The sequence below is a fragment of the Xenopus laevis genome, chromosome 7L (assembly GCF_017654675.1).
Source record: "Xenopus laevis strain J_2021 chromosome 7L, Xenopus_laevis_v10.1, whole genome shotgun sequence".
Classification (NCBI taxonomy): Eukaryota; Metazoa; Chordata; class Amphibia; order Anura; family Pipidae; genus Xenopus; species Xenopus laevis.
In genome coordinates this window covers 32,020,437-32,043,282 of record NC_054383.1, presented here as the reverse complement: position 1 = coordinate 32,043,282, position 22,846 = coordinate 32,020,437, and the positions used below count along the sequence as shown (strand labels likewise).

Genomic DNA, 22,846 nt, shown 5'->3' with positions numbered 1-22,846 from the left:
GGAACACAGTTTTGTGTGACTTGTCTCTTCTATTCCTTTATCTATTTGTCAGTTATCATTCTTATGTTCTCAGTTATAACAGCACTGAGATAAATTTTCGGTGAAACATATAGCAGTTTTTGAGCCCTGCTACATACAATATATAGTCTTAGCACAGTAACCTAATTTTGGGTAAAAAGTCTTACAGATCCCAAGATATTAGAAGTCAAAACGATAGATACATGAAATTTCCATTATTTCCAATGAAAAATTGTTTTAGACAATACCCGACAAAAATTCATGTGTGCCATTACCTTAATGCATGGTACAACCCTACTCAGATACCTTAGAAAATTGAAGGCTGGGTGGAAATATTTCCTAGTTTTCACTTCAGTCTCCAAAAACATGATCTGATTGTAAGTTTATGGCTCTATGATTTTAAAAGTTAGTTACATATAAATCACTTTGACCTTAACACTAGTTGATTAAAACATAAAGACAATTAGCTGTCATAGATATTAGAAAGCATTCCAGGGAAACAAACACTGCTGGGGTTAGTATTTAGAGACATTAATTTTCATGCAGATTAATGCCTTCTGTAAAGGCATGCAGTAACAGAGGCACCTACTTACCGACAGATTTTGCCTGCCTAATCTCCCAATGCCAGTAGATCCCTAAGGTAAAGAAGCCATACCCAATTTGGATTAGGGAAATACCAAAGAAAATTGATTAACGGGGTTGTTCGTTTTTGAGTTAAGTTTTAGTATGACGGAGAGAGTGATGTTCTGAGACAATTTTCAATTGGGTTTCATTTTGTATTATGTGGTTTTTGAGTTATTTTGTTTTTTATTTAGTAGCTCTCACAAGGGACTGGAAAATTAATAGGAGTAGCCTGAATAGAAAGAGGAGTATAAAAAGTAATCTCAATACATTTGTGGCCTTATAGAGCATTTGGTTTTTGAGATAGGGTCAGTGACCCTCATTTGAAAGCAGGAAACATACAGTAGCAACTTCCCAAGCCAAGTTAAAGAAAAAAAAGCAACAAAGTGGTTTCAGTTATCTCAAGGATCAGATTTTCAGAGCAGATTGAAAATTAATTAGTATAGATTATTGCACTTTAGAAACTAGGGTCAAGGCTATTGAATTTTGGGTGCATACATGTTTGCATGCTTACAGTTAACATACATAAAATACAGTGACCCAACAGGCTTTACAACATGTATACAAACACATTTTATGCACCTTCCGACAGCATATTATATGGAATAAATCATGAACCTATGGTTCAGCCAAGCTGACCAGTTTAAAGGGATTGTTCGCCTTTAAATTAACTTATAGTATGATGTAGAGAGTGATATTCAGAGACAATTTGCAATTGGTTTTCATTTTTTATTATTTGTGGTTTTTGAGTTATTTAGCTTTTTATTCAGCAGCTCTCCAGTTTGCAATTTCAGCAATCTGCTTGCTAGGATTCAAATTCCCCTAGTAACCTTGCATTGATTTGAATAAGAGACTGGAATATGAATAAGAGAGACCTGAATAGAAAGATGATTAACAAAAAGTAGCAATAACAATACATTTGTAGCCTTTAGATGGGGTCAGTGACCCCCATTTGAAAGCTGGAAAGACTTAGAAGAAAAAGGCAAATAATTCAAAAACTATAGAAAATAAATCATAAAAAACAATTGAAAATTTTCTTAGAATCAGCCATTCTATAACATGCTAAAAGTTGACTTAAAGGTGAACCACCCCTTTAAAGGGGACCTGTCACCCTAAAAAATATTTCCAATGTTATGAGGTCAACCAAAATAAAATTAACTACATAGAATATTTAAATTTACAGTCACAGTAAGCAGGAAGGAGCCATTTTGTGGACAGCGTTATTAATGCAAGCTTTGCATTATTACAAAATCTTGTATATGAGCCAGAATGGGGCAGCTGATGCCTATGCACTGGCTACACAATGAGATGGTGAGGAGGGAGGGGGAATGTGAGCAGAGCAGGTACATCTAGGAAGTGCAGAATGGAAAGTGAAAGTAATTAGCTGCCTATGGCATAGAGGAGGGGCAAGCAATACATGATTGACAGCTAAGACTTTTATACATGTTTATAACAGGTATGGATGCTTTAATAAAAAACAAATTTGGTTTCATGTTTAATTTTAAAAGGACTTTTATTATACAGCTTTTTATGTCTGGATGACAGGTCCCCTTTAACACATCTTGTTTCATGAAAAATAAAATGTAGATGTCAGGATGAAAATAATTCTCTATATGGCTACTCACACTAAGATTTTTAATGTTATTTAATTGATTCAGATGAGTCAGGGTCCTATTTTGACTCAATATAATTTCATCTGACAGTCTACTAATCTAGGTAGGATAAATAGAAGTCCATGCATTATCTGCTTTTGTTTAAACAGAGAGAGAGAGAGAGAGAGAGAGAGAGAGAGAGAGAGAGAGAGAGAGAGAGAAAGAGAGAGAGAAAGAGAGAAAGAGAGAAAGAGAGAAAGAGAGAAAGAGAGAAAGAGAGAAAGAGAGAAAGAGAGAAAGAGAGAAAGAGAGAGAGAGAGAGAGAAAGAAAGAGCAATGTCATAAAAGTCACACAATTTGCCCTAATCCTATTAACCCACAGCAACTAGAAAGCAGAATTCCCGGATTAGCAAACATCTGATTTGACTTGTAAGAAAATAAGAGTACATATGCCCACAACGTAATGTAAAATTACTTGGGAGAGCTTTTCTGAGCACTTTTGCAATTTACATTGTTATTTTTTTCTATCATATTAGCAGTCTCAAGACCTTTATGATTGGGTTCCACTGCTGTAATCAAGATTTTAAGAATGCTTAATACTTATTTAAATACATTCCACCCAGCGAGCTGTTAGAACAGTCTAAAAAATTAAATCATTACATTTTACATGAAAAAAAATACCATGTATTAAGTAATCATGTCAGACCAATGGCCCACCACTGTGCTAGTAATACAATGAACGGGTCAATAATTAAAAATTGAGCAAAAAAAAACAACCAGTCAGCACTTACTGGGCACCTGTTTGAAAGTAAAAATCTCATTAGTTGCTATGGGTTACTAGACCCGTAGCACACATTGCAACATTTATTAAGTATGAAAGTGTTAGGCTTCTTTAGACAAACAGCAATATGCACTATAACCATGTGTAAAATAGCTCTTATTTAAAGTTTACCTGATTAGCCAGTAAAGGCTTTGTGTCGTCTACTTCTATCACAACATCACGAGGGGGGGAGGAAGTTAATCGTGCAACTAAAGGAAAATGTTTAAATATAATGAATATTATAGGTACAAGTCTGAATATTCATATGTACATTTTTATTTTAATATTGCTACTTGTGCATTAATAGAATCAACTAGGGTTGAATACAATACTTATATATATATACAAGATACAGTTTCATTCCAAGCTTAAGTGTAGATAGTATGCTCTGTGGGATATATAGATAGATATATATAGATATAGAGAGAGAGAGAGAGAGAGAGAGAGAGAGAGAGAGAGACTAGGCTGCTCCATTTACACGGATAGCCATATTTAGTTATGGGGTGTTGTTGCAGGCACAGCATTAGCAATAATTCATATTTATATGGGGTTCAAACCTCTTGTTCAGCTTTTTCTATTTTATAGAGTTAATAGACCTTGTTGCAATAAATAGACTCTGTGCCCTTGTGTGGCACAAAATGCATTAAGGCTTTTTGAACTATGTAAAGGATTTAAAAACCTTAAGTACATATTTTAAATTTTTCAACTAATGTCTGCTTTGCGCTAGTCTATTTCTCTCAACTTGGTCCACTGTTTCTCCTCATCTGCAGGTGTACCTAGACCCATCATTCCATGTAGTGAGTTTTCCATTTTTATCTAAATCTGGTTACTCTTGTTTCAGGTCCGCATTTTTTAAGATATACCTTTGATTTCCCTCAAACTCATTTTTACTTGCAATCTACTCCTTGGAGATAACCCTTGTGGGTGATCTGATCTTCCTCTTTTCATAATGTTCATTTAATCTTCTTAGAGCTATGACTTATCCCCCACTGTAATTCATGAGGGCACGTGACCAAAACCATATGAATATTAACAGATTTCCTTGGTTAACTAGGTATAAAATGAATTGCATCATGCATGTAACACTCAAAGGTTTGAGAAATGTGCTTGCTTTACCTCTGAGTTCTGGAGCATCTTCTTTTTTAGTGATGTATGGATCGCATCGGAACTCTTCCAAGCACTCAATAGTGCATTGTCCTACAACAGGTTTCCTTCCAAAAGGACGATGGTCTACAATTTTGATAATGATGGGAGGCACGTACATTTCATCCTTTGGAAGAAGCTACAGAAAAAGATTTAATGTGACTAAATCTTATCACACAAATAAAGCAACCTAATATAAAATTTTGGTTGTCATATGCAGCCTTTCTCAGAAACATGAGGAAGGTTGCACGTAATAAGCGGATTCATTTTTCATAATAAATATTGAAATGAAGTACCTAAATGTACATGATATATTTACACATAAGAAGCTTTAGAGGCACTTTCAAACATATTATTCGTATTATATGCAAACATGACCGTGCTTTAAGTATTTGTTTAGAAAAAAAATTGCTGTTAGATCTATTTGTCTTAATTGCATTACCACTTTCATAAAAAGGATAGAGCTGTAAAAATTTGGAGTCTTTTTAAGGTTCTTGATCACTGCAGTCTCAACAATTTCTCCACCACATTCAACAATAAGGCTTGGAGATGTCACAGATGCCAACTGGTAACTTTTCATATTTCGCAGGCCCCAAGTAAGAATCTGTGAAGACAAATTAGATTAGTCAAATTTATGCAAAACGTTGGCATGAGTTCGGTTGAGAACACATAATATATTTATTTACACGTGTAGATGAAAAATATTTACCTCAATAGCAGTGAGTTGAACCACTGGACGAATGCCTTGAGGCACCATGTATATCTGTGGTGCCCTCTGCGATGGAAGAATTGGCAAGTTGGATCCATCCTGTTAAAGGAACATTTACACATTAAGAAGTTATTTATCAAAGTTAACATTTTAGAGTTTTGTGAGTTTTAGACCTCAAATGGTTTCTATAATTTAAGAAAAAATTCAAATGTAAAGACCTCGAATCAGTGAACAACCCAAAAACTCAAAGGAATAATAAATCTCAAAAAATTTGCAGTTGAAAAATTTGAGGTTTTTTTTACCCTGAAAAATTAGGTTTTTACTTTTAACACTAGAAAATTAAAATTTTTGGGTTAAACACAACTCGACTTGTAATACAGTTTCCCCTAAATGTATTCAGCATAAAAAAAATCTTTTATTTGACTGAATGTAAAATAAACATCAAAGAAGGATGACATATTGGTTGATCGTTCTTCTGAAAATAACATTTTTTTATTGTCATATTTGTCTCTGCTGTTACACCCAAAGTTACAGACTTTGTACCAAACCCTCTTGGAAGTAAATCATTGCTGCAACATACCGTGGATAACATTGTATATATCTTTTCTATGTTTAAAACTATGATGTGAAAAATGGCCGCAGTTTTGTTCAGAAACCCTCTCACCTCTACTTACAACTTGTAGAACTTGATGAGGGGTGCCTGGATACCAAAAGTAAACCCTTTGAAGACAAATGTATCCACTCACCTTTTCTCGAATTATAAGCTCTGCAGCCATAAGGACGTCCCCACAATTCTTATTTGCATTCATGACAGGATACCACAGAAGTTTAGGTGTAATATCAACGTCAGGATTCAGCTTGACCATGGGCACGCACACACTTCTGCCAAGAAACTCGTCTTTTCCCTGCACAAAAGCAAACCAAAGTTAGAAGCTGATTTGCTGCTGATCAAATTCCACTAAAGAGCAGTAAAGCACATTATACCCACCACTTGGTCATAGTCAAATATCTCAACAACTACATTTGGAGGATTTTGTGTAACTGCACGGGGGTCCCCGTAGATATCAATAGTATTGAATATAATGGTCTGATCCCATGTTGGATTCAGAGTGGAGCGGATGGTTTCTGTAGTTTTACTTCGATGAAGGAATGATACATGCGCATATGGATCTAGAAAGTTAAAAAACATAATGCGTGTAACAATATAATTTTAGAAGAAGAAATCTACTGCACAATCCACTACAAGATTTATGTTTTTGTTCAAGATTAAAAAATAAAAATGTTTTCTTACCTGAAAAGCTGTCTTTATCCAAGGCAGTGAGACCTCGGGCTTGATAAATGTAGCAACGCATATGGTAGGTGTAGAATTCTTAGAAAAGTAAAAATAATGTTGGTTTAAAATGTTTTTAATCCAAGGTGAAAATCAATGTTCTATTCAGCTACTAAATATAATGTCTATTGGGTATTTCAGGCTTTTTAGAGCTTTGTGTATAATCAAAATCCTAATCAGGAAATTAATTCACACATATTCAGTGGCATGACTAGATAATACGAGGCCCCACAGCAAATTGTTTTTTCAGGCCCCCAAAATGTTTGGAGGTTGACCTGTTTTACCAATATTTATTGATATTGCTTATGAATTAGGGCCTCATGGGGCCCCTATACCTCCTGGGCTCTGTAGTCATGCCCCTGCACATATTTCTCATTAAAGATGGCAATTCAACTTTTATTGCAGACATATAGTACTAAGAATTCGTGTTAAATTAAAGCAAGGGTTCACCTGCTTTGTGTGCCAGTATTTTCTGTTCCTGGTTCTTTTAAAAAGGCAAATGGGGTCACTAAGAGCACTATGGGGAACAAAGCAAGCCTCTTGGTAATCATTTTAATAAACACGTATCTGGGCTCTGGCTGCTCTCAACATCGCATCTTATGCTTGTTAAAAAAAATCTGTCTCGAGGTGCAGTGCGCAGCTCCAGGTGACACAAGACCACCCTATCCTGTCATTCATGGACTCTGTAATACTATGTGCAGGGCATACTGCAAAATGCAAAAAAACATGGCAGATAGTGTAGAACATGGTGTAGGGTACTATATGACCCCTAATTGTTTTTATTTAATTGGTCAGGGTACAGATTTGTCACGCTTTATTTAATTTATCTGCCATAATGTTAATGCTATATCGATATTATTAGTCCAACATCAGACACAGACTTCATGGATCATTGGCATAGCATATGATGAGTGAATTTAAGAAGACTGTTCAAGTTGAATTGGTAAATAAAGCCCTTTTTAATATGAAGGGCACAATTACACATTTTGGGGCATTTTTTCAAAGCACAAGACACAGCAGTGGATTTTTGTAAACAAAGAATTTTAGAAATGAGGTGCATGTTACTTACTGTCAAATGTACAAGAAACTATGGGTGTGTTTGCGCCAAATACATTTGTTGCAGTCTGCTTTTCTGAACCTTTTTTCTCTTCATCTTCTGTCATATCAGTTCCCTTAAATAAGTAAAGATTTTATTTATAGTATATTCTAAGTTTCCGTTTTCTGTGCATATACAGTTTACTTGTTCTGACCCACTAATCAGACTCTTTCATATAATCCTTTACAAGATAACTAAATATAAAGAGAATTGATGTTTATTTGATGTTAATGTTTATTTCACAGTTTTCCTTTCTCAAAGCTGTGAACACTCACTAGGGCACCCTCCAGTTTAAAGATTGCTGCTGCGCCATGTTGATCAGAAGGAGCCATTTTCCTCCTCCAGCGTCTTCGGCGGAATGTGTCTGAGCTGCGTGGTGTCATGTGAAACTTCCAGCCTATCAGAGCAGCATACTCCCATCCTTCCTGTTCCTGTGGAGTCAGTGCTGCCTACATTTTCAAAAGAATAATAAAAAATAAAATACATCATTGGCATGCACATATATTTTCAAAAATTTACAATCATAAAATTTTCAAGCCACCTCCTAATGTAAAGAACATTGCAAATCATCATAATAACTGCTGAGTTTATTTCTGCCCATAGAGGAAAAGAATGAAGGGTTATCTTTATGCACAAAGCCAATTCTCTCCTAAAAAAGAATACAAGTTAAACCACCATGTTCTGTTTTAGAACTTCTCATGCAGGCCTTTTGCCCATACTCAAAGCTTTGATAAGTAATAGTTTCAGAGTATTCTATTTGTCTTTCAGTAGCTGAGTATTGATGGTAGAGTTTCTTATTCTGTTTGTCTTTCAATAGCAGAGTATTAAAGGTAGCAACTCACAGTAAAAAACAAAAAAGCTCAGTTGGCTACAGTCTAGTCATAACGGTCGGTTAAAGCACACTAATATTATTCTGAAGGAAAGCAGATCAATTGTGAGGAATGACATTTTTTTTACCAAGTTTTCCCTCAAAAATTAAATCCATAATGGGTAAAAAAAAAAAAAAAAATTGTTGTGCTTCAAAAAAAAAAAAAAAAAAATTGTCATGCATTTTTGTTGCCCGTAGACTTCAATGCATTTCGGTAAATTTTCAGCAAAGATAAACAGGTCAGATTTACCCATTACTACAGATCAACATTGGGTTCATAAGTAACAAATGACCTAGAAATGAGCGTTAACCAAATGTACACCACAGTTCTGCAACAACAGCCCTAAAATTTACAGTAAACTTAAATTGAAAAAATATAATGAATTACCTTTGACTAAATTCATTTTTGTATTCAAGTTTTTTGTGCTTAATGAATCTAGATATTTTGTGTTTTGGAAACTCGAATTCAAATTAATCTTTGCAGCAAAAAAGCCCTGGGATTGCAGTACAAATTCCAATGTGAATGTTGATAAATCTGCCCTTTAATGTAGTGCTACACTTTACCTTTGAGGTAGCCAACACTTTAGGATCTTTCTTTCTCTTTCGAACCAGCCTGCGACGTCTGTTTGTGTGGTACATTTTCTCAGCAGCACCCCAAGACTTAGGTTTACTGTCAGGAGGAATGGTAAGCCCATATTCCCAACCTAAACAATGGAGGAAAATGACTGAAGTTTGTTTTTGTGAAACTTTGCATTAATACAGTAAAAACATGAATAACACCAATTTGGGGAAGACTATTTATAAATGTATGTATTAAATATATATATATATATATATATATATATATATATATATATATATATATATATATATATATATATATATATATATATATATATATATATATATATATATATATATATATATATATATATATATATATATAAATACTACTACAAGAAGGTCCGCACTCTCAGGATATCCTAATATTTATTATAAATGACTAATGTTTCGGCCGGGTCCCTAGCCTTTCTCAAAGTAACAAACTGAACATTAAACTACCTTAAATATAAACTGTGTGGGAACAAACAGCTGGTAAAAGTCAAATGATCAGTTTTATAAGTCCTGAGAGTGCGGACCTTCTTGTAGTAGTTATGGATAATTTATTGTCACTGCACCCAGGCAAATTTAAGTAACTTTATTGAGAGTGCTGGCAACCCTTGGACTTGTATCTATCTATCTATCTATCTATGCAAATTAGAGACGGTGCACACGGTCAAACAAACTCCAGTGCCTGTGTGCTGGTAAAAACTAACAATAAGTATAAGTAGAAAAATAAACTGCACCAACAGGACTTAGTACAAAATAAAAAAGGATGGAAGAATAAAGTCCTGTTGGTGCGATTTATTTTTATATATATATATATATACTGCAATATTAAAATTGAGCATAGGACTGGCCAGATATGGGATGACTTTGACGTAGTTGGCCAGCTTAAATATATTGCAATATATGGACAAACAATCCCTGTTTTGTTTAAAGGGTAAGGCATTTTTTAGTAGCAGTATGCACAAAATGTCGCTGTCTTAAATATATTGATAATGGGTTGAGTGCAGAGGACTCTTGTGTTTGACTATATATATATATATATATATATATATATATATATATATATATATATATATATATATATATATATATATATATATATATATATATATATATATAGATATATAGATATATATATATATATATATAGATATAGATATAGATATTATAAGTTACCAAGGAGTTTCATGACCATATAAAAACAGGGAAGGCCGAGTGTTTTTATAAAGGTCATGAAACTCTGAGGTAACATCCTCATATTTTGCAACTGGGGGTACTTTATTTATTATAATACACTAATTTCAGCGAGTCATGTGACAGAAATGACATCAGAACTCACCGTTTATAACTGATGACATCAGAACTCACCGTTTATAAGGATATAATTTACAAGATATTCATGGCCTTTGTGTATTATAGATATATATATATAGATATATATATATATATATATATATATATAGATATATAGATATATAGATATATAGATATATAGATATATAGATATATAGATATATAGATATATAGATATATAGATAGAGATATAGAGATATAGAGATATAGAGATATAGAGATATAGAGAGAGAGAGAGAGATAGAGAGAGAGATAGAGAGAGAGATAGAGAGAGAGATAGAGAGAGAGATAGAGAGAGAGATAGAGAGATAGATAGATATAGATATATATAATATATAATATATAGATATAGATATATATAATATCCCATACAACCTGGTATCAACAGATCTTTATTAACCGTTATTTACTACCCCTGTAAAATGAAACTTAAATGAATATCTCTTCATTCTTGCATTATCAATATGCAACAATTAGAAATTGCAAATACCCTGTACACGCATTCTACAAAAAAATCAAAAGGAACGCTATAGTAAAGGTTTGAATGCAACACAGCAAATTGCATACATCCTGATTTTACAGTTTCAGATCCCAGAACATTTTACGCTTTAAATAAAGAAATAATTGATAAAGTTGCTTTTATCTTGAACATGATCTGTTATCCAGAATGCTTGGGACTTGTGGTTTTATGGATAAGGGGGTCTTTCTGTAATTTTACTTTCTATACCTTATGGGGCAGATGTATGAAGGGTCGAATATCGAGGGTTAATTAACCCTCGATATTCGACTAGGAACTAAAATCGCTCGACTTCGAATATCGAAGTCGAACGATTTAGCGCAAATCCTACGATCGAACGATCGAAGGATTATTCGTTCGATCGAACGATTAAATCCTTCGAATCGAACGATTCAAAGGATTTTAATCCAACGATTGAAGGAATATCCTTCGATCAAAAAAAACTCAGGCAAGCCTATGGGGACCTTCCCCATAGGCTAACATTGAGTTCGGTAGCTTTTAGCTGCCGAACTAGGGGGTCGAAGTTTTTCTTAAAGAGACAGTACTTCGACTATCGAATGGTCGAATAGTCGAACGATTTTTAGTTCGAATCGTTCGATTCGAAGTCGAAGTCGTAGTCGAAGGTCGAAGTAGCCCATTCGATGGTCGAAGTAGCCAAAAAAACACTTCGAAATTCGAAGTTTTTTTAATTCGAATCCTTGACTCGAGCTTTGTAAATGTGCCCCAGTGTCTACTTAAAAAATTTAAACATTAATTAAAACCAGTAGGCTTATTTTGTCTCCAATAAAGATTAATTATATATTAGCAAGGATCAAGTACAGGGTGTTTTATTATTACAGAGAAAAGGACATCTTTTTAAAAAATATTTATTTGTTGGATTAAAATGGAATCTATGGGAGATGGTCTTCCTATAATTCCAATCTTTTTGGATATCGGGTTTCTGGATAAGGGATCCCATACCTCTTTGTCTTTTTCAGATGCTGTATTGTGTCCAGCTATTGTAATGTTGGCTATGTTGCTTATGTTATGCCTGGTCTGACCAGTTTTATATATTTTCCTATTGAAACTTATCAGGGTAAAAATGTACCAGCTAGGCTTAAGCCTAAAATGATAAAAGAAAGCTTGACTGTAACAAAAGCATATCCACTATACCATTTTCATCAACAGCTCGATTGATATCCCGCATCCATGCATCATCTTCCCAGATCCATCCAAATGGGCAGGCAAGATCACTGGGTGAGGTTGACTTTTCTCCATTCTAAAATAAAAAACAATGCTTAGGAAAGTTTGTATTTTGTTTAGAATGCTAAATCAGTTTTGGGGCACGAGTAGAATTATTCATTCTAAATGCCTAAACTTGGCACTGCTGTTGAAAAAAAGAACAGACATCACATTTCATTTTCATTTTCATAGTCCAAATTTGGGGCAAAGTGCACCTGTTTACGATTTTCTTTATATTTATGGCCTTCATTTACTTCATTGACATGTTCTTGACTTTTTTTCTCCTACCTCCTAATTGTTCTAATGGGCCCTCGGGGAATGATCCAACTATACCAAAATGGGGCACATCTTAGGTAGTGTCTCATGGACATTCAAAGAATGTTGTTAGAATGGCCCCACAACTACTATGGCAGGTGTAGGTATAGCCTTTTTAAGAAAAAGCAGAGTGGGGAGGCACATTTATCAAGGGTCGAATTTCGAATTCATGTGAGTTTTTTTTAAAACTCACAGAAATTCGACCAATTGTAATATGTTAATAAAAACGTAAGTTTTTCTCAGCCCGGACGAATTGAATCGACCCAAAAACTCGAATCGAATTATATTAGAAGAACTCGATTCAAATAAGAAAAACTCTATTTGAATTTAAAACACTTGATTCAAGTTTTTTTCTCTGAAAAAATCTCGAATATCAGGAAGACTGCAAATATCACCAAATTGATCCCTGGACCTCTCCCATTGACATATACAGCAATTCAGCAGGTTTAAGGTGGCGAATAGTCAAATTTGTGTTCTTAACGAGCCTGATTGTGATAAATCTCGAAATTCAAATTTGAATTACAACTCAAATTGGGTTTGGATAATTAAAATTTTTACTTCAACCCTTAATAAATCTACCCCACAACGTCCGCATTAAAAGTACTTTGAAAACAAGATAATTGGTAACATTGTAAATCCCTTTTTATTCATCTTTTAAGTTATAAATATATTGTCTAAAAGGTAGAGTTTAACTAAACTGGACAGAAGCGGGAATACCTGTTTGTTTAGGAAAAAGAAACCTGTGGCAAATTAAACTTTATTTTATACAAAAATTCTAACATTTGGAGATGGGTACTGTACTGCAAGGCAGTTACTCTAGTTTGGCACTATTTGAAGCCTCTATGGTTTTTTAGGAAGGGGCAAGGGGAAGGATTCCTTTTAAAGTTCTTGTTCTTTGGCATATTTCTATATGTCTTGATCAATTCTCCCAACACTGTGCTGCATGAGACCATAGCAATGCTTGCCACATACCACAAGGAAATTTATGCTGTTATATTATTTTTCTATATAAAATATGCTGTCATTTTGTCATTGTTTACAGGAATAGGTTATCAATGTCATTTTAAAGGCTAATATAATAAGCCACAAGTAACCCACAGTAACCAATGAGCAGATATCATTTACTGATTACCTAAAAGTGAACATCTAAATGGTTGCAATAAGTTATTAGACTATTGTAAAATGTTCAACCATTATATTTCCATGCAATTTTAGTACTGGTAGGGCTGGGTATGTACTTCTAATATAAATATGGTCTAGTTATATGCTGTAGTGCCTTACTGCATCAGTAAATGTTTCATCTGCCTTCTTCCATTCACCACCTGGATATCGCGCCTCATTTTCATAGATTTCATCGGAAAACTCAGTATGACCAGCATCTGCTTCTGTTAGTAAGCTGCAATATTATTAGAGAATGGTTACTAGAACAAGAAAAAAGGAAAACACTCCACACAAAGTAGTCCGATAAGAAAGGGTCGTGGAATCAGAATGCGGCTACTCTGATATTTGGCTCCTGAGATAGTGATTGGATCACATTAGGAGAGGTTGAATATCCGACATAACCTCAGCTAAATATGAATAGGCCATATTTGTATTATATACACAGCCAATAAGATGCAGACTCATTTGTGGTCAACAATCAGTATCGGCACATGAATGCCTAGCTTTAAGGTAGCATCATACTTACTATTAAGATATTGTAAGGACTAAACTTGCAGAACATAAAGTGATAGTATTCCATCAGTGAGTCTACAACTAGTGATGGGCGAATTTATTCGCCAGGCGCGAATTCGCGGCGAACTTGCGATATTCGCCGCCAGCGAATAAATTCGCAAAACGCCCGCGAAAATTCGCGGAAAAAATTCGCCGGCGTCAAAAAAAATTTTTCCGAAAAAACGGACGCCGGCGCCGTTTCGCAAATTTTTCGCTGTTATGCGAATTTCGCGCGAAATTCGAGAATTTTTCGGTGAAGCGAAACGGCACAAATTCGCCCATCACTATCTACAACATTTGTAATTGCACATACAACTAAATCTCACCTCCTTTCAGGGTCCACATTCCAGTCATTTTCCCATTCCCATCCCTTTGGGGGCAAAAAACTCTCTCTCTTCAGTTTTATTGAGCCAGTGACATCAGAAAATTTGTGGCGCTTGAGAAGGCCTGTGGTGCCCCATTTCCCAAGTAAGAGAGCTTGATTTTCATACTAGAAGGAAAACATATGAATGACTAATAATACAGTTTAATTAATTCTCTCTTAAAGCACTGCCAGGCTTTTCTGATGTAGGCTAAAATAAACCAAGAAGTCCTAAACTTAAAATTAAATAAATTAATAACCTTCTTGACAAACTTGCGGCAAAACCTGAAGATTGTATAGATCTTTGCTAGTTTCTTTAATTCAGCCCATGCATATGGAACATGCAATTTTCATGATTACCATTTCAGCATAAACACTAAAGGTTCCTTCTGAATAGCTGTTAAACTTCTTTTCAACTTCAGACAGTCCCAGCCAGATGTTCACTCGCAGCTGAACAGGAATTTTGATACCTTTGGTCTTGTCAAGTGGGTACTAGAATACATCAAAGCAAAGCAGGATGAGGCGATTTGTTTTACATGCACTTCAAAATCTACTAACCAAATACAAAATTCTAGCCGGGTGGTTTTCACACATTAGCCTTTTAAAAAATATTTACTGTGTTTATGTAATCCAGCAGTTAACAACACATTGATTTAAACCTGTACAGTAGGGTCTCCTTCCATGATATGCCAAATTTATATTGATGGAAGTTGAAAGCACTTCTGCTAAACACTTGATATAGGATTTAGCATTTCAAGGACTAAGAAAACTATGTTAAAGGAACAGTTCAGTGTAAAAATAAAAACTGGGTAAATAGATAGGCTGTGCAAAATAAAAAATGTTTCTAATATAGTTAGGCAAAAATGTAATGTATAAAGGCTGGAGTGAACAGATGTCTAATAAAACAGCCAGAACCCAACTTCCTGCTTTTCAGCTCTATAACTCTGAGCTAGTCAGCGACTTGAAGGGGGGCCACATGGTACATTTCTGTTCAGCGAGTTTGTAATTGATCCTCAGCATTCAGCTCAGATTCAAAAGCAACAGATATGACCCATGTGGCCCCCCTCAAGTCTCTGATTGGTTACTGCCTGGTAACCAGTCAGTGTAAACCAAGAGAGTTGAAAAGCAGGAAGTAGTGTTCTGACTGACATGTTATATATAAAATCACTCCAGCCTTTATACATTACATTTTTGCCTAACTAACTATATTAGAAACATTTTTTATTGCTATTGAAAGCAGCATTTGCTTAACTCCTGGTTGTTACTTTTAAAACAATGTTGCAAAAGCCCTTGTTCTCCAGCAAAGTCAGGTCTGTTAATCAGCTGCCTTGTCTTACATTGTATCAACATTCTGAGCCACCAGGGCAGAGAATAGATAGGGACAAACACTGCTTTCAATACTGTATACGTTAACATAAAAACATAGAACATTTTTAATGAATGTATATTGCAAATTTGCTTAAAATTGTGTTCTCTTTTATTTTGGGGTTGACTTGCCCTTTAATGTTTAAACTTTTATTGCTTAGCATAGTCATATTGCCATTTACACTATTTTCAAAATCAGAGCCTTTATATACCTGTAAAAATATAGTTTGGGTCTTTCCGCAATATTTGCCACATGCTTCCTCGCTGGTTTTGGAAAAGAGAACCTGATGAGCTGGGACACGGGCGTAGGCGAGTCTCTTCTCTGCTCGAATCATCCAGATGATCACGTCAGGCATGCTGTTCTGTGGCTGTTTGATCATTCATTTATAAGCAGGTCAATATATTCATAATTTATTTGTAATATATTTTAAAAATATAAGCATTTCAGTATATTAATACAGTAGTTTCTCTATGAACAACTTGGGCTAGATAGACTGAAGATAAGTATTTTCTTCCAAATTTAAATCTTACCAATGTCACATGTTACTATATAGTAACCAGGGATGTACTGAATCCAGGATTCGATTCAGAATTCAGCCAAATCCAAGTGCCTGGCCAAAACGAAACTGAATCTTTAAAGTCACTTGACTTTTTGTCATTCAAACATGGTCAAACTTTTTTTTAACCACACACTGTGTTCGCAATTCTCTTTTTGTCCTACATAAGCCTAATTTGCATATGCAAATTAGGGTTCCGATTCAGTTCAGTATTCGAATCTTTCATTAAGGATTCAGGATACGGCCAAATCCCAAAAATAGTGAATCTGATGCATCCCTAACCAACTGTCTTTTTACCTAATAAAAATATATCGAAATCCAGCCTTTTTATAGATATTTTATAGATATTTAAAATTAAATCCCAAGTTTCATATGTATTTAAATAAAAAGGGATACTAGGATGCTTCAAAGATTTAGCACTGCCCCAGCAAGCAGAGCACTTGTCTCACATTCGCATTTCTGTGACGCTCATCATTCTCTGTCGCAACTTAGTTCCTTTTGGATATTTCTCCATTTGTCTTTTCATAGTAAATACTTTGAATTTTGTAAGTGTGCTTGGGACATTTTGTTTACTAGAAAAATATTCTATAGGAAATAGCATGTTTGTATTTGGTAGCTTTCCAAATAATGGGATTTGGGCTTTTGTGAGTTTTAAGATTTATATTTGCTCAGAAATTAAACTGGACGTATTTATGCAGTCATTCTGCTTTGTTGAACTTGGAGCTAATAAAATCTGAACACCCAAAGACTTAAATAATCCCTGTATTCATTAGTAGGAATGCTATAATTCATAGTATTGATAAATTACTCAATGACAATGTAACTATTAGTTTTTTTCGAGTTTAGTATAGATTATTTGGAAGTATTCAGTTCGGACCTCTTCAGACAGCTGCTGTAATCTGTCCAACCAGTCCTCAATCTCTGTCAGGGTAGCTTTCACATCTGTTGCTTCCCCCCTCATTTTAATTGCTGCCTCTTGTATGTTTTTGAGGGAGGTCTGCCGAAGCTTCTCACGCTGCTTATCCAGCACTGTAACATTGGCCTTTGCTTCCAAAGATGACATTGGCCTCCTTTTAAATTAAAAACAGACAAGTTATAATTCAGAAGTTTTGGAGATAGCTCTGCTGATTTACATAGTTTGCAAAATATCTCACCGGCCCGGGGTTATTCCAGTGAGTACCACTAATCGATCCTCTTCCGGCTTCTTCTTGTTTCTCGCGACTGCGCATGCGCATTACAGTAAAAAGCGAACTTTAAACTAAAAAGTTGGCTATTTCATTCTACTGCGCATGCGTCTGACCCGGGAAATTTGAAGAAAGAAGAAGCCAAAAGAGGTTCGCTCTGTGGTGCCCACTGGAATAACCCCAGCCGGTGCAGTTTTCTGCTTATAGGAGCACCGGCCCAGGGTTTTAGGTAAGTAAATACATTCACTTGGGGGTGCCTAAAATTTGGAGCCCCCAAGTGTGAAACAACTTTCCTTCTCCTTTAAAATTAACTGTTAGTTTCCTCCTCCTTTAGAGGTGATGTTCCCTCTTAAAATATCATTGTGATCCAGTCAAGATTTATTTAGAAGAATTCTACTTACATTGTATCTTCAATAAGTTGATCAATAAGCCTCATCCATATTTCTGCGAGACGTACATCAGGAAGCTTGGCCTGTATTGCTGATTTCAGTGTGGATATGTTGGATTGCTGGAGATAAAGTATTGATCCATCTGTTAGTATCATGCAGGAATCATCTTAATGTATACAGTCAGCATTCAAGCCCAAAACTATGTAAAATTCTGCTAAAATTTTAGTCCAGTCAGGTTTTCAATTGAGTAGAATAATTGGGGCCATTGACTGTTGTTCCTATTCCAGATTTAAAGAGCTTGGAAAATTAGTGTTTTGACCATATCAGACAAATAATCCCTGTTCATCTGTGGCCACTCAGGAGAACAGGGGATTAGAAGCATTGTACTAAATTCACACAGAACAGTGACAGTCTGTCAACTCTCCAAGTGCATTCAATAAGACTGCAGAATATGCAACTGTCCCCCCCCAATTATTCTATTCACATTATCATCCATCACAGTATAGATAAAAGCATGAGTGCAGTCTTTGTACTTTACTTTATAAACTAGTGTCAAACATACCAGCACAAACATTAGAAATAAGGACAATGAACTATAAAGCACTCACCAGACGATCTGACATGGCTAGAAGAATATTTACAAGGTCCAGCCGATGACTTATGTCTTCCCAGTAAGAAGTTAATGTTACAACAGGTTTAGTGAATGACCATGGTAGGTAGTAATAAAAGTTGCCTATAATGGAAAAGCAAAACTGCTCAAGTAATTGAGACAATATACTGTAGCTTGTATAGAAAATGTGAAAGCGCCATCCCCAATAATGCCTCAGTATTTGTGTGATATCCCTAATTGGATGTGGACTACAGTGCATAATCTGGCAGTACTGACTGCAAGATCTTAGGGTCATTTATTGGATCAATCCTAGTGAATCTCACTAGGGCAGGGGTCCCCAACCTTTTTTATCTGTGGGCCACATTCAAATGTACAGAGAGTTGGTGAGCAACACAAGCATGAAAAAGTCCCTTGGGGTAGGGGACTGGCAGCCTACAAGAGGCTCTACTTGACACTATACTTAGTTTTTATGCAATTTAAACTTGCTTCCAAGCCAGGAATTCAAAAATAAGCACCTGCTTTGAGGCCACTGAGAGCAACATTCAAGGGGTTGGTGAGCAACATGCTACTCATGAGCTACTGGTTGGGGATCACTGCTGTAGGGGAATCTCCTAAAAGGAAGTTTTCGGAGAAGTACCATATCATATGAAGTTGTAGTAAGTAGTGATGCGCTGAATCCAATATTTTGGGATTCGGGTAAATCCTTTGTAACAAAAAATTCGGCCAAATACCAAACTGAACCCTAATTTACATATGCAAATTAGGGCAGGGAAGGGCAAAATAGCAGTGTGTTAAAAAATGTTTTATTTCCTGGTGTGATGAAAAGTCACATGATTTTAAGGATTTGGATTTTGTTTGATTCAGCGAATCCCAATCTTGATGAAAAAGACAGAATCCTGGATTCCATGCATCCCTAGCAGTGAGTGGCAAATCTAAACACACATATACATACATATATATATATATATATATATATATACACATACATACATACATACATATATATATATATATATATATATAGAGATAGAGATAGAGATAGAGATAGAGAGAGAGAGAGAGAGAGAGAGAGAGAGAGAGAGAGAGAGAGAGAGAGAGAGAGAGAGAGAGAGAGAGAGAGAGAGAGATAGAGAGAGAGATAGATATATATATATATATATATATATATATATAGTTTCAGGAAGAAACAGCAACACAGGGGTATTTATAAAAAAGTGTATTTGATAAGGCATGCATAGCCTTTCTCAAGGCCTTGTTACATTGGCTATGCATGCCTCACCAAATACACTTTTTTCACTATTATAAATAGCCCTGTGTTGCTGGTTCTTCCTGAAACTATACCAGATCTTAACTGTGCAACTGGGTGATGTTCAGAAGCGGAGTGCCGCCCATTCTATGAACATATATATATTTAAATATAGACATATAACTAGATAGGTGCACTCAGATAGCCATGGTGATGCCTAGGTGCTGGACAAAAATTCATATCTATAAAGCAAAAAAACTTCCGCACATAGGTCTTGATAAGTGAAAAAAAAGCTGGTAGATTTATTTCAACTTTTCGACTTACAAACTCAAGCCGTCATCAGGACATGCAGGCAGAGCGCACACCATTAACCAAAAATACTTTACTCAGGGAAAGTGTCAACTCACATTGATACATATATATATATATATATATATATATATATATATATATATATATATATATTTATTGTGTTATGAAAGCAAATGGTACAGTATCTGACATATGGCAGTTGTAATGTAGTTGTAATGCATAATTGCTTTTGAATGTGCTTCTTCCTTTTTTAATAATTGTTTTGTTAGTTACCATTTGTATTTAATATAGAAACTCTATGTAAATCTATTTATACAAATTTCAACCTACTAATTCAGTATATGAGGACTTTTTGACACTGGGTGGTTGGCCTGTTCCAAAAAAGACCTTATATACAGAAGTAGCAGGCTGCACTTATACTTACCATCAAATATGGGACGACTGTATTGGGTTGTAGATGCCAATGGCTTACAAGTGCTATCAAATTTGTTGCCATAATTGCCAATGCTGACTTCAAACTGAATAGCTTCACCGACATCTTGTATCATGCTGGCCGAATGGAAAACTGCACACAAGCAGTACTTTCGTCTGCGCTGATATTTCTAAACGAGGGAACATTTGAAAAACTCTTTGACATTCATTTGCAACAGTTCATCCTTTGCATCTAGATTAGCTATCAATAAGATTCCATGAAATTCTTTTTAAACATTCAATAAATGAATGAATTTATGTCAAGCTGCTTCCATGAAGAATTTGTCTTTGTTAGAATTTGTCTGAGCTAGTTTAAGAAAATGTATGCATCTGTGTACACTTTTGTCCACCTTTTAGATAGGACTTCTGTTGAAAATGTCTTCCTTTGAACTATGCCCCTTCTTTGTTTCAGTGGAGATGTGTATAAACAAACCCCTGGTGTGATGAAAAGTCGAGCTGCAAGCTTTTAAGTAAAAGGCAGATTATACCAATTGTTTTATTTGTGGTCTAGTACTTTATTTTACCACATTCTCCTCCTCAAACAGCATCAGCAGGATGCTGAACATGAAGTTGCAAAGTACAAGCTGTTTTAGTTTGTCATTTTTTGTGCAGTAAATATTTTTCTTTATTAAAACAATTGCCAAAAAAGTTTAGTTCCATCCCTATTTGTTGAGCTCACGTTGAAAAGGTAATATACTCCCCCTTTTAAATAAGCATGCAATGATTCTTCAGACATATTGAGGGGAAAAAGTGGACATGTACAAAACATGAGATTTAGCGTCTGTGTATGCTGTGTATTTATAGTTACACCAATAGACATTTTATCCTATCATTGCAATATATTCAGAGACATCTCACTCTGGGAAGCAGTCTAACCTCAAGAATAAAAGCTTAATTGAAATATACACTCAGGATTATGAGAAAATGTCATGATTTTCTCTTAAGAATTCCATACCATCTGTTTAAAAAGGATAGTCCTCAGTTTTACAGTATGGTCCTATTTAGAATACTTTGATCCAATGAGGAGCAAAATTAAATTAGCCAAGCCAATTCATTGTTAATGGTGCTAGAAGGGTTTTCTTTGGGCAGGCTCTTTTGACAACCAAGAGAGTTTCACAGTTATAAGATGCACCGAAAAAGACTGTAATGCCAACTTTAAAGCTCTGGCCATGGAGCAGCTTTGCATATATGAAGCTTAGACTTTTCCCAGTGACTGGATGAACACTTCCTACAGCACACAAGTCTCACTGATGACAGTTGTGCAGCATACACACAATATTATCAATGCAGTAGTTATGTCATTGCATTCTTAACGATCAAGTTAAAACAATTACCTCAACAACCAGGATGTCATCACTAGAAATGTCTTCAATCTTTTTAGTTGAGGAGTTATCCAGTTTAGTAGTGAGTTCCACCAAAACACGTCCTCTATAAGCAACACCTTCACCCTGGGGATAAGCAGCATGTTATTCTGAGGTATGTCAAATAGTGCATTGTGTTCTAACATCAGCATTACGTTAACTGGTAATCTAAAGTCCTAACTAAAACAACATATCACTTAGTATGCAGCCATTATATAGAAGGTAACACTTAGGGGCTGAGTTAAGACTGCTCAAGCCTTTCAGCATGAGCAATCATTAAGGGGGTTCATTTACAATTGCTCAAGCCAAAAGGCTTGAGCAATGAGCAGTCTTAAAGGAATAGTTCAGTGTGAAAATAAAAACTGGGTAAATAGATAGGCTGTGCAAAATAAAAAATGTTTCTAATATAGTTAGTTAGCCAAAAATGTAATGTATAAAGGCTGGAGTGAACAGATGTCTAATAAAACAGCCAGAATTCAACTTCCTGCTTTTCAGCTCTATAACTCTGAGTTAGTCAGCGACTATAAGGGGGGCCACATGGTACATTTCTGTTCAGTGAGTTTGTAATTGATCCTCAGCATTCAGCTCAGATTCAAAAGCAACAGAAATGACCCATGTGGCCCCCCCTCAAGTCTCTGATTGGTTACTGCCTGGTAGCCAGGGTAACCAGTCAGTGTAAACCAAGAGAGCTGAAGTAGTGTTCTGACTGACATGTTACACATCAAATCACTCCAGCCTTTATACATTACATTTTTGGCTAACTATATTAGAAATATTTGTTATTTTGCACAGCCTGTCTATTTTCCCAGTTTTTATTTTTACACTGAACAATTCCTTTAAATCAGCCCATTGCTATCAAGATCTTCCCAGAAAACAAGTTGGAACCCATTACCCAAAGTGTGAGGGCTCATCTGTCACATCTGTGACTATGAAGATTTTTAGATATAAACGATGTACTGTATGTACTATGTACTGTATGTACTAAAAGCCAAATGCTACATAAGCAATCTTTCCCCTAATAGGGGCACCTCTGATGGAGGAAGCCCATGGCGGTTGACCAATACA

At 35.3% G+C, this 22,846-nt stretch overlaps 1 protein-coding gene across 10 annotated transcripts in view; it reads right to left on the bottom strand.

The window, feature by feature from the left end:
• myof.1.L (myoferlin, gene 1 L homeolog) overlaps positions 1-22,846 on the bottom strand; it is a 102,666-nt gene that overhangs the window by 21,138 nt on the left and 58,682 nt on the right. For 6 of the 10 annotated variants that reach the window (XM_018225305.2, XM_018225310.2, XM_018225306.2 and 3 more), the window contains 21 exons: positions 21,755-21,868; positions 20,374-20,551; positions 18,390-18,514; positions 17,794-17,900; positions 17,086-17,278; positions 15,864-16,019; positions 14,647-14,778; positions 14,252-14,415; positions 13,494-13,608; positions 11,829-11,934; positions 8,762-8,901; positions 7,605-7,778; positions 7,303-7,405; positions 6,195-6,272; positions 5,892-6,073; positions 5,650-5,808; positions 4,904-5,002; positions 4,637-4,798; positions 4,168-4,333; positions 3,184-3,260; positions 612-653 (listed from right to left, as the gene is read on the bottom strand). In XM_018225305.2, the coding sequence (XP_018080794.1) occupies positions 612-653; positions 3,184-3,260; positions 4,168-4,333; positions 4,637-4,798; positions 4,904-5,002; positions 5,650-5,808; positions 5,892-6,073; positions 6,195-6,272; positions 7,303-7,405; positions 7,605-7,778; positions 8,762-8,901; positions 11,829-11,934; positions 13,494-13,608; positions 14,252-14,415; positions 14,647-14,778; positions 15,864-16,019; positions 17,086-17,278; positions 17,794-17,900; positions 18,390-18,514; positions 20,374-20,551; positions 21,755-21,868 (2,772 nt within the window). The remainder of the gene's footprint in view (positions 1-611; positions 654-3,183; positions 3,261-4,167; positions 4,334-4,636; positions 4,799-4,903; positions 5,003-5,649; positions 5,809-5,891; positions 6,074-6,194; positions 6,273-7,302; positions 7,406-7,604; positions 7,779-8,761; positions 8,902-11,828; positions 11,935-13,493; positions 13,609-14,251; positions 14,416-14,646; positions 14,779-15,863; positions 16,020-17,085; positions 17,279-17,793; positions 17,901-18,389; positions 18,515-20,373; positions 20,552-21,754; positions 21,869-22,846) is intronic. The other 4 variants (XM_018225308.2, XM_018225311.2, XM_018225312.2 and 1 more) reach the window with 1 other exon arrangement.